Here is a 12,261-nt window from a genome sequence, read left to right as displayed (position 1 = left end):
AGCGGGAAGCTGAGTTGCACAGTGAGGTCTTGCTTAAGATTTGTTGCCACTGAAAATAGTCTTGACTTTCAATTTAGTGCCTTGTCTTAATTTTGCTCTCTGCCTCTGAAAATATTCTTTAAATTGAAGTATAATTGACATACAATGTTATATTAGTTTCAGGTGTATAACATAGTGATTTGACATTTATATACATTACAAGATGATCACCACAATAAGTCTTGTTACCATCTGTCATCATTTAAGGTTATTACAATACTATTGACTATATTCCCTATTCTGTATATTACATTCTCATAGCATATATTTTATACCTGGAAGTTTGTGCTTCGTAACCTAGTTCATCCATCCCACCACCCCCTTCCCCTCTGGCAACCACCAGTTTGTTCTGTTTTGTTTGTTCCTTTGTGTTTTACACATATAAGTGAAATCATACAGTATTTGTCTTTCTCTGTCTGACTTATAATATCCTGTAATGCTGTATCATACCTTAGCATAACACCCTCTAGGTCCATCCATGTTGTTTTAAACGGCAATTTTTCATTCTTTTTTATTCTGCCTCTAAAAATATTTTAGTATTGGTGCTTTGGCTGAGGAAGCATTTGGATTTCAGAATTCGGTCCCTTCACATTTCCACATGGACTCACTCTATAGCGAGTTGTGATAGAGGCCCTCACACAAAAGCAGAACTATTGTAACCTACTCTTGAGCCCTGGGATAAGATTCCACTCATTGTTAAATGTCTTTAACGAGGAATGATACTTTCCACCCAAACCAGATGCAGTGACTGAGCAAGAAATCAAGCAGAGGTGACAGAAGAAGGGGCTCAATGATCCCCGTTTCCAAATCCCTCTGTCCAGCCAGGGCTGGAGCACAGATTCCTAGGTTCTTGGGCAACCTCTTTAGCTCTGCCACTGTACTTCTGCAGCCTCCGTATATCTGAGGCTGACTGACCCGTTCTACACGGAGATCACCTGTATGGGTTCTCGTCTTGGCTCTAGCATTTCCTTACTGTGAGACCCCTTTGAATATCAGACTCCTAGTGCACTAAGCTAGATTACGTGATGAAGTCATCAACAGCCCTAGGGCAGGGAAGCTTGAGGTCTACAACCAACCTCGTGCCCTCCCCGTCCACCCCAACATGGGTAAGCTTGAAGACCAAGAAGGAGGCTGGGTTGGCCAGGAACTGAACACAGGTGTCCTGGCTCCTGTCTAGTTCTGAGCCCTTGCCAGTCACTGAATAAACAGAACACCTAATCCTCCTGCCCCCTGACCTTCACCCCGGCAGCCAGGGCCCCGGTTTCCTTGCTTTGGGGATCCCCAGATACCGCCAGACCAACTCGGCTCAGCGTAGACCACGCCCAGAAGCTGTGGTTGCCCAGCAACTGCTCCAACAGCCTGCCCACGTGACCGCCCCGAAGGCCCCCACCCCTCGTCAGGGTAGCCCCGAGGCGCCTGATCAGATTCTCGCCTCCTCGGGCCTTGCTTTCTTTGGAGCAGCCCACGACTTGGTTTGGGGACCCACAACTCCGCCTCGCAGTTTCCTGTGTCCGCGGCCGGCATTCTTCCGAGCTGGTCCACAGGCAAAGGGCTGTCCTCCGGGGCAGAAACGCGACCGCGGCGTCTGCGGGGTCCTTCCGAACAGCGGGCGCAGGCGGTGCGGCGGCGTCGGACGGAAGCGCGGTCTCCGGCGGCCGACTCGGAGTTTTTGGCTGAGCAGCGGGAGGTGAGTTGATGTGGGTCCACGGCGTGGGAAGGTTGCTCCTGTGGGATGGGAAATTAAATAATGGCAGATGTGGAGGAGACGTTATATGCTATCTTCTCCTTTCACTTTACAGATGGGTTAATTGAGGCGGGAAAGGGAATGAAAGCCCTCCCACCCCGCCCCACCCCCACACCGATTCCGGGGTTCCCTCCTGTCGTCCATCTTTAAAACCCTTTCCCGGGGCAGGGGTCGTTCTTGCACTGTCCATGCACCTGTCTCACACCCTCTTCCCGCTGTGCCGCCTTCACGCTTTCTCTACCAAGCTCCCTCCGTCCTTACTCTGTATTCCTTGGAGAGCCTGCGTTGTAGCGGGAAGCTGCAGTGAAGTTTGGTACCGAAATTCACTAATTTGTGCGACTGTGGGCAAGTCAGCTATCTTCTGTGTGCCTTGCTGGAGTCACTCATTTAGTCATTCAGCAAATTCTGACTGAGGTTCTGTTTTGTGCTAGGCACCGTTCTAAGTGAAAAAAAACAGTCCTTGCTTAAACTGTAGTTGGAGAGATGACAGTAAATACACGAATAGATACGTGTCAGCTAATGATAAATGTTAATAAAAATAATAAAACAATGAAAGTGGGGGTTGGAGAATGTGTGTGTGTGTTGGAGCTTTTTTTTAGAGTGACAAGGGAAGGCTTCTCAGAGAAGGTGACATTTTATATAGTAGAGATCTGTGTGAGATGAAGGAACAAGGTATACATGCCCAAGGGGAGAGCATTTTGGAAGAGAATAGTAAGTGCAGTGGCCCTGAAGCAGAAATGAGGTGGGTTGTTCCATGAACAGCCTTCTGTAAAAATTTCTGCAGTCATTTCATGGCTGTCTTGGGAGAATGAAATGTGCACAGATGTGGTAGGTCTTTGGAAGTAAAAAGAATACGCATATGAAAGTTTTCATAATAATTTACATTTAATTATTAGCGCTTGGAGCTCTTAATTCTCTATTTTATCCACAGTCAGCACTCAACAGGGGCATTGAGGGAGATGGAGGGATTAGCCTCATGAAAGAAGTATCAATATTTCAAAAGTAAACATTCTGTTCGGTTAACATTTGTCCAGTTCCTACTTAGGTGAAGCGCTGTCTTGGTCATTGGCAGGTGGGCACAAGAAACGCAGGGTTCCTGTATTCGAGAATGGCCAAAAAATAATGCTAGCTAACATTTATTGAGCCTGGAACTGTAATAAATTCTTTACACAGCCTATTTTGCTTATTTCTCATAACCCTTTATGCAATGGGGATTAATCCCTTTATTTTCCAATTAAAGAAACAAGCTCGGAGAGGTGAAATAACCTGAAATGACACAGTTATTAAGTGACAAAGTTTGGATTCAAATCTAGGTCTTCCAACTCCAGAGCCCTGACCATTAACCCACACTCTGGTCTGTTGCCTATTACTGTAAGCTATAGAGGTGTTGGTGAGGGTAATTAGTACAGTTAACTACCACTCATGACAGAATTAAATGCTGATAAAGACACGAAAGGCTACAGCAGTATAGGAGAGTGAGAAATTGAGGCTATAGGAAAGCTTGAAGGAGGTGGTATTTGACCTTTTACTTTGAATAGAATTTCAGTAATTGAAGTGGAGACAACCCACAAAATACTTATTAATTACAAAGAGAAAGCAAGTAACTTTACAATGGAAGGGCCTGGTAGGCACCACCATAATCAAGTGGTGAAGTTAACATCACCACTGATGGGACAAATTAAAATCATATGCCACTTGTTAGAAGATGCACTGAAAAGAGCACAGCATCACTTCTGTGATATTCTTGCCAAAAAATGCATAACCTGAATCTAATCATGAGGAAACATTGGCAAACTTAAATTAAGGGACATTCTACAAACTCACTAGCCTATAATCTTCAAAAGTGTCAAGTCGTAGAAGTCAAAGGAAAGACCAAGGAACTGTTCCAGACTGAAAGAGACTAAAGACATGACAGCTAAATGCAAACATGGAATCCTGGATTGGCTCCTTTGCTGTGCAGGAGATTATTGGAACTGTCTGTGAAACTTGAATGGGGGCCTGTGGGTTAGGTGGTAGTAATATGTCAATGTTTTCTGATTTTGATGGTTGTATTGTTATGTAGGAGAATGTCCTCGTTTGTAGGAATCACATGCACTAAAAGCAGGGGTTGGCAAACTTTGTCAAGGGCTAGATAGTAAATATTTTAGGCTTTGTGGGCCATATGGTCTCAGTGGCAGCTACTCTGCTCCGCTGTTACAGTGTGAAAGCAGCCACAGACAATATAAAAGAATGAGCATGGCTGTGTTCCAATAAAGCTGTTTTTATAGACACTGAAATTTGAATTTCATATAATTAATTTTCATGTGTCATGAAATATTATTCTTTTGATTTTTTTCAACTATTTAAAAATAATAAAAAACATCTTACCTTCAGGGCTGTATGAAAACAGTTGGCAGGCCAGATATGGCCACAGGCTATAGTTTACCAACTGCTGCGCTAAAGTATGAGGAGGCGATGAGACATTGTGTCAGCAACTTATTTGCAAATAATTTAGGAGAAAGTTATGTGTGCTATTTTTGCAACTTTCTGGTATTTAATTATTTTAAAATTAAAATTTGTTTAGTATTAGAAAAAAGAAGTGGGTGAAGTATATGTAAACAGAAACAAGAGTGGAACAGACAGGAGGGGAAGGTACAGGGCTTTGGAGGAGCAGTCAGTGGGTTGATGTAACTGGAGAGGAGACTGTGTGAGGGATATGGTCAGCCACAGGCTAGGGCAGAGGCCTTGATTACCTTGCCAGCATCTAACTCTTCTCCTTGAATTTTAGCATCATGGATACTGACTTGTATGATGAGTTTGGGAATTATATTGGACCAGAGCTTGATTCTGATGAAGATGATGATGAATTGGGCAGAGAGACCAAAGATCTTGATGAGGTAAAACAAATATATACTTTTTTCATCTCTGTTTTCTAAGAAAGCAATAAAAGTAGTGACCATAAATTTGTTTTCTGTGTCTGTGAGTCTGTTTCTGTTTTGTATATAGATTCATTTGTGTTGTGTTTTAGATTCCACATATAAGTGATATCATATAATATTTGTCTTTCTTTGTCTAGCTTCACTTAGTATGATATTCTCTAGGTCCATCAACGTTGCTGCAAATGGCAATATTTCATTCTTTTTTATGGCTGAGTAATATTCCACTGTATACATGTACCATGTCTTCTTAAATCAGTCATCTGTTGATGGGCACTTGGGTTGTTTCCATATCTTGGCTGTTGTAAATAGTGCTGCTATGACCCTGGGGGTTCATGTGTCTTTTTGAACTAGTGTTTTTGATTTTTCCATCATCCCTTCTCATTTACTCAAGATGTTCACCCCAGCAATTCTCCCCTCTCTCCCATGTCATTAGTTTTCCCTCTCTACTAGAACATCCCCATCAGCATACAGATATGCTGTTGTTTCATCATAAAATCGTTTCATGACCCTATAGCCCCCTTCCGTTACCTCCCATTTCCCTGTTTCCCAATGTGGCACATCACAAAAGAGTTGTTACTTGCTGTCTCCAAATCCTCTCCTCTCATTTTCTCTGAAACCAGGTTTTGTTGTTTTGCCTCTCCCATTCCACACAGACTGCTCTTGTCAGGGTCATCAGTGACCTCTGCCCCAGACCCAGTGCTCATCCTGCTTGACCTGTCTGCAGCATCTGGCCCAGCTGATCCCTCCCTCCTTAAAATACTCTCTTCCCTTGGCTTCCAGGGAATCCCCTGGTTTTCCTTCTCTTCTCTGGCCGGTCCTTCTCAGTCTTTGCCGCTGGTTCCTCCTCATCTCCCTGACCTCTTAACTGTCAATGGGCCCCAAGGCTCCATTCCTAATACCTGTTCTCTATCTACACTCACTCCCCTGGTCATCTTATCCAGTATATCAAATCCCTTCTATTCCCTGAGGACTCTCAAATTTATATCTCCAACCTAGACCTTTCTCTTGAACCTCAGGTTTGTATGTCTAGCTTTCTACTTGGCATCTCTACTTGACGTCTAATATGGCATCTCAAACTTAGCATATCTAAGGCCTAAACACAGAGCTTCCCCATCCCCTGTCCCCTGCTTCTGCCTCCAACCTCCTCTTACAGTCTTCCTCATCTAGTAAAGACAGGGCCATTCCCCGGTTGCTCAGGTCAAAAACCTTGCCTCTTTTTTTTCACTCCTACTCTGAATTCACTAGAATACATTTTTACTCTATTTTTAAAATATATGCAGAATCCAACCTCCTTCCACCTTCACAGCTACTCCTCTGGGCATAAGCCACAATCACTACCATCTCTCTCCTGTATCACTGCAGTAGCCCTCCAACTAATCTCTCTCCTTTTAGTATATCTCAGTATGGGAACCAGAGTGAGTCTTTTAAAACAAAAGCCTGATCATATTACTCCTCTGCTCAGAACTGCTAGAACGGGACTTCTTGGCCTCGGTACCATTGACGTTTGGGGCCAGATCATTCTTTGTTGCAGGGGCTGTCCTGCGCCTTATAGGATGTTTAGCAGCATCCCTGGCTTCTACCCACTAGGTCCCCCACACACATACCCAGCTGTGACAACCAGAAATGTCTTCAGACATTGCCAGATGTTCCCTGGGAGACGGAATTGTCTTTGGCTGAGAAGCACTGCCATAGAGTAAAGTTAGATTACTTAGAATGATCCAGAAGATCCTACATGATCACCTCCTATGTGATCTCAGCTTATACTGTTCTCCCCATTATTTACTGAACTGGCTTCCTTGCTAATCCTCAAAGCTGCCAGCATACCCTTGACTCAGAGCCTTTGCATTTGCCGTTTCAGCCAACTAGAATGCTCTTTCCCACTTACTTGTAGAACTTACTCTCTCTTCCCTCAGATTTTTGCTCAAATGTCATCACCTCTCTTTTTTGCATTGCTATATTACCAATACCTAGAACAGTGCCTGGCACATAGTAAGTGCTCGGTAGATATTTGTTGAGCGAATGAATTAGCCAGGGTGTTTTGGAACATAAAGGGTTATGTAGTAGCCACTTTTAATCATTTGAAAGACTTTTTAGGAGAAGAGGGCATAGCTTTGTTCAGTGTTGCTTGTGATTGTGGGTTTTAATTTATAAGGAGGTGAGTTCGATGTCATTTACGAAGACTTACGTTCCAACAGGGAACCGGGCTGTCTTGTGATTGAGTACTGTTGTTGTTGGAAGTATTCAACAGGGACGGGAATACGTAGAGAGAGTTCATTCATTTAACATGGTCTGCTGTGTGCCAGGCACCGTGCTGCGTACCAAGGACACAGAGATGAATAGTGCTCAAAGAACTCCCATCCTGTGGGATTCCTAATGTGTGAGGCATAGGGCAATATCCAGAAAAGTGCCTCCAAGCTTGATCCATTTGTGACCAATGGCCTGCATTTAAGAAAGGGTCCATTTGAATCAGGAGAGCCATCCATACCCATGGCTTACAGTCTTCTCTTGGTGGAGGATCACGCAAGAGTAGAGCCTGCCCCACTGACTGTAGCACAGAACTCAAAATAAGAAGCTGTCAGGCATGTGAAGTCATTGCTCTTAACTCGTGTAGTGTAGTGAGTCATTGAGCAGGAAAAGTGCATGCCTCTTCCAGCCTCCTTCCATCTCTTGCTTTTAGGTCGATGATGATGACGACGACGACGAGCTGGGAGATCATGATGAAGACCACCCTGGGATGGAGGTGGTGCTGCATGAGGACAAGAAGTACTACCCCACAGCTGAGGAGGTGTATGGTCCTGAAGTGGAGACCATAGTTCAGGAGGAGGACACCCAGCCTCTCACAGGTGAGTCTGGAGGCACTGGGCTGTGAGAGGTGAAATCGAAACTAGAAAACTTCATTTCATAGCCATCAGCAGTCTTGAAAGTTCAGTGAATGAACTGACTAGTTTTTCTTTCAGGTGGTATTTCTGGATTGAGATTCAGTTAACCCTGTTTTGATATTCAACAAAACAGCTTGTTACCAAGCAAATAAGTGTTACTTCTTTCTTGATCTAATGTTTGTTTGGGTTCTTGAAGACTGTTTTTAAGTTCTCCCTCTGGTCTGATATGTTTTTCCATCCAAATCATACCAGTTTCTTTAACTAGTCCTCACAATGCTTATTTTCCACCTCCTTAATAATTTTCATTGATCTTCTGGGAAGTAGGTGCATTTTATAAATGCAAGGAGAGATTTTGAACTGACGTTGACCTCATCCTATATCCAGTCCCTCTCCCTTCCTCCCACAAAATGAAGTCCGAACGCCTCAGTCCACAGTTCAAGATCCTTCAGTGTCTCACGCCAAACAGCGTTCCCAGAACTTTCTCAACCTGAGTGGGCCTCGAGAACAACATAAATTGATGTCCTATATCATCCATTCTGAAAGCTCAGTCTAATGGAGTAGGGCTCTGTATTTTTATGCTGTATGCCTACCTGCACATCACTACTTTTTTTTTCCTCCTAGAACCCATTATTAAACCGGTGAAAACCAAGAAATTCACTCTGATGGAGCAGACATTACCTGTCACTGTATATGAAATGGAGTAAGTTATAAGGTCTTGCAGCCTCTCTGCACGAATATTGTAGGTTCAGTTTTTTCATGGAGGTAGGAGGTGGTTTGTGGTTGAAGTAACCAGTGAATTTTGGGGGTGGTGGTGGTGAGAGCAGTGGCATCCGTTTGTGCCTGAGTCATTTTGCCGACTTCTCTCTATGACCAGGTTCAGCTCTGTCGCTGCCTGCTGCCAGATCTAGTCCGACAGATTTCAACTTTATTTATGTATTTATTTATTTTGGTAGTTAAAAGGGCATATCCCTGAGCTCGTTGTTATTTATTTATTTATTTAATTTTTAAAAATTGAGGTATAGTTGATTTGCAATGTTGTGTTAGTTTCCGCTGTACAGCACAGTGATTCAGATTCTTTTCCCTTATATGTTATTACAAAATACTGAGTATAGTTCCCTGTGCTATACACTAGGTCCTTGTTGCTTATCTGTTTTATATATAATAGTGTGTATATGTTAATCCCCAACTCCTAACTTATCCCTCCCCTCCCCTCCCCTTTCCTCTTTGGTAACTGTCAGTTTGTTTTCTATGTCTGTGGGCCTATTTCTGTTTTGTAAATAAGCTCATTTGTACCTTTTTTCTTCTTTTAGATTCCACATATAAGTGATATCGTATGATATTTGTCTTTCTCTGTCCGGCTTACTTCACTTAGGATAATAATCTCTAGGTCCATCCATGGTGCTGCACCAGTGAATTATTGTGAAAGCAAAAATCTCTTCCTACAATTTGCCAAAATTTTCCTTCAACTTATATCGTTGCTGAGATATTTAGGCTCAGTCTTAACTTTCTTCTCGGCTCTCATCCGGATCTCAGCCATTTTCTCTTCTTCCAAACCTTTAGTTTGGTATTAGAAGCCAGCCTTTGAGACAGAACTGGGTATTATAATTGTCAGTGTTGGGGCCACCAGAGCCTGTTTTGACTTGGTATGGTTGCTAGTGTTTTGGGAACATAACAACTCTTTATTTTGAAAAGGAGGCACAGGTAGGTAGATATGTGTAGAATAATTTAGACTCTTCAAACTGCAAACTGTTTTTGAAAATATTTTCATTGATGAAATGCACTTATAAGGCTCTCATATATTGAGGTGCTTGTGGCCCATTATTAGGTAATGAAACTTTTTTTTTTTAAACATGTTGACATCTTGTATGTCCGAAGGAGTAAGGTCCCTTCTGAAATGGTCAGCTCACCTGCCATCATTCACACTTTTTTTTTTTTTTAATATTTATTTATTTGGTTGCACTGGGTCTTAGTTGCAGCTCACGGGCTCCTTAGTTGCAGCAGGCGGGCTCCTTAGTTGTGGCATGTGAGTCTCATGTGGGATCTAGTTCCCTGAGCAGGGATCGAACCCGGGCCCCTTGCATTGGGAGTGTGGAGTCTTAACCACCGTGCCCCCAGGAAGTCCCCCATTCACACATTTTTGAAACAACCTTTCAGTTTTCTTCAGAACTTGCGTCATATTCTTTTGTGTTCTCAGTGGTGATTTTTTTGAAAATCTCCAGTCTTTGAAAGCAGGCTTGATTTTTCAAAGAGCCAAAAGTCATCTGAAGGCTATTTACCATAAGTAATGCGGATGATAAGCAAGAAAGGCAGGGTTGGTTTTGATCAGGATGGAACTCCTCTGCTCATCATTAATGAGATGAGGTTTTCTTGAAAGCCTTGTTAACCAGCTGTGATGGCAGTTTCAGAAGCAAAGCTCCCAAAGTGATTTGAAGTCTCCTTGGCATCAGTGGTATAAATGTATAACATCTAGCCTGAATGTTTTGAACTGAACAGTACTCATGTATGTTTGTGCTGGTATTTGGTTTTTTCTTCTTGCTTGCTTTTCAAATTTCATTATTTTACTGTTGAAATCTCCATGACATTTCACAGGTCGTGTCTCCTCATGAATAAGTCCGTTCCATTCCCAAAGCCAGAACTGTGTAGAGGTAGAAACTCAACTTCTGCCTCTGAGCATTCTCCAGTTGGTCTGAAAGTTGTTCCTGGCCGAGAATACCTAAAACACCTTTGTACGACTCCCCCATTTGAAAACTTTTGGCAAAGTCCCTTTTGCTCTTTTCCTTTCTCCTTTCAGTTTCTTGGCAGATCTGATGGATAACTCGGAGCTCATCAGAAATGTGACCCTTTGTGGTCATCTCCACCACGGCAAGGTGAGTGAGCTTTCGGCTACTTGGAACAGGGTTGCTCTTCATTTCTGCTCATTTTTTCAGCTCTCAGTCACACGTTGGGGTCTGAGGCCATAAGGCTGGACCTCCTCACTCTGGGGGGCCTCCATGCGTATTGTGAAACTGAGCTGTGAAATTCTAGCTTTTCCTGAGCAGCAGATGGAAAGCTAAGCCACTTGCATGCCTGAGCCTTGTGTCTACATCTGGACAGAAGAGGGGAAATTGAGCCTTACTCTGATTTTATAAGTTTTCATTTCCTGGGGGATGCTTGTCTAAGAAAGATTTCATCTTTCATTTGAAAATAATCCTGTGGCTTCATTGTTAATTCTCTGCTGTCCCATAATCCTCCCTGCTCTCTTCTTCCTTATCCCTTTATTTAGGGATAAATCCCTAAATTATGTGGTGTAGTGGGAACTGGGAGAAGGGTAGAGTAGAGTTTTCTCTGTGGTTGGCAGAACTTAACTTTCTCTTCCCTTTCAAACATGTTCAACTTTCTCTTCCCTTTCAGACATGTTTTGTAGATTGTTTAATAGAGCAGACTCACCCGGAAATCAGAAAGCGCTACGACCAAGATGTGAGTAGAAATTCTGTTGAAGGTTTAGGATGAACCATTCAGAATATACAGGGGTGGGTGTCTCTCTCCTTCCCCTTTCTTCCACCTTCCCACTCTCACTGTAAATAATGATGCATATAATGTGCTGCTTTATAATTGTAATTTCTATTAATAGGCCTTAAGAAAATAATTTCAACTTTCTCAGAAACATAGACATATTAGTGTGCAGTATTTTTGGATGATCTGTCTGCACTTGGGATCCCTCCTCTGTTCTGATACATCCTGACTTCGATAGCCTATTCTTTCCTGTCATAGTATTAATAGCCTCTCTATAAATATAATACAATTGGGCCTTGTTGTTTTCATGATAAATTTAAGCGCCTGTGAATGAGGCCAAGTGGGGCTGCAAGTCTCAGTGCAATAAATGTTCAATCTTGGCCAGATTGACTGTTTTGACGTTCAGGGTCCCATGAAGGCCGGATGTGTCTCCCTGTACCACTGTGAAAAATTCAGTGCATTTGATATAATTTAGCTTTTCCGTCATACCTGGTCTTTAGTGACTTCCCCCACTCCCCAAAAAAACCACACACCCAGGAGCATTTTCCATCCGGGAGGGTGCTGGTCTCATTGTCTGAAATTTCTCTAGGGGTACCCTGTTTTCTTCCATCTATTCTCCTCCTGAGGCAGAGACCCTTGAGCTGGGAGGTGGTGAGGGAAAGTGATTGATGGTTTGTGTGGGAGAGGAGTCTGAATTCAGGAGGTAATGACAGTTCTTTTTTTTTTTTTAAGCTGTGCTACACTGACATCCTCTTCACAGAGCAAGAGGTAAGTGTGCCTTTGGAAGTCTGATGTCCACAGCAGGCCCAGCAGTAGTAGTTTTGTAGGGAATGTAGAAGAGCTTTACGGTAACATTTTGGTCCATACCACACACCTCCCTACCCTCACTCCCACCCCTCATCTCTTTATCTCCCTGCTTCTCTCGGTCATCCTATGATCTATAACTTGAAAGAGAGCTGGGTAGGCAAACTGTAGGGTAAAAGGGGGGACCCTCCTATCCTTGGCTGGATTTAATTTAGCCTAGTAGGGCAAATGCTAAGAGGTGATGTGTACATTTATGCTGTAAGTTCTGCAGAAGCTAAACATGATTTTTAAAATGACATCATCCTTAAAATCTGTAAGATGACTCCATCCATATGTTGATCTTTCTGGGAGTATCTTCTCCTGGAGAATGGGTTCATCTGTCTTT

At 43.0% G+C, this 12,261-nt stretch overlaps 1 protein-coding gene across 1 annotated transcript in view; it reads left to right on the top strand.

Moving 5' to 3' along the window:
- Positions 1-1,550: 1,550 nt before the first annotated feature.
- The window catches only part of EFTUD2 (elongation factor Tu GTP binding domain containing 2), a 33,096-nt gene continuing 22,385 nt past the window's right edge, over positions 1,551-12,261 (top strand). The window contains exons 1-7 of the mRNA XM_007125391.4: positions 1,551-1,726; positions 4,551-4,659; positions 7,379-7,544; positions 8,202-8,280; positions 10,372-10,447; positions 10,971-11,036; positions 11,805-11,840. Of these exons, the coding sequence (XP_007125453.1) occupies positions 4,555-4,659; positions 7,379-7,544; positions 8,202-8,280; positions 10,372-10,447; positions 10,971-11,036; positions 11,805-11,840 (528 nt within the window). The 5' untranslated portion in view covers positions 1,551-1,726; positions 4,551-4,554. The remainder of the gene's footprint in view (positions 1,727-4,550; positions 4,660-7,378; positions 7,545-8,201; positions 8,281-10,371; positions 10,448-10,970; positions 11,037-11,804; positions 11,841-12,261) is intronic.

Source organism: Physeter macrocephalus, unplaced genomic scaffold (assembly GCF_002837175.3).
Source record: "Physeter macrocephalus isolate SW-GA unplaced genomic scaffold, ASM283717v5 random_133, whole genome shotgun sequence".
In the NCBI taxonomy this organism is placed as follows: Eukaryota; Metazoa; Chordata; class Mammalia; order Artiodactyla; family Physeteridae; genus Physeter; species Physeter macrocephalus.
The sequence above is the reverse complement of the archived record's forward strand: the minus strand, read 5'-3'. Positions and strand labels throughout refer to the sequence as shown.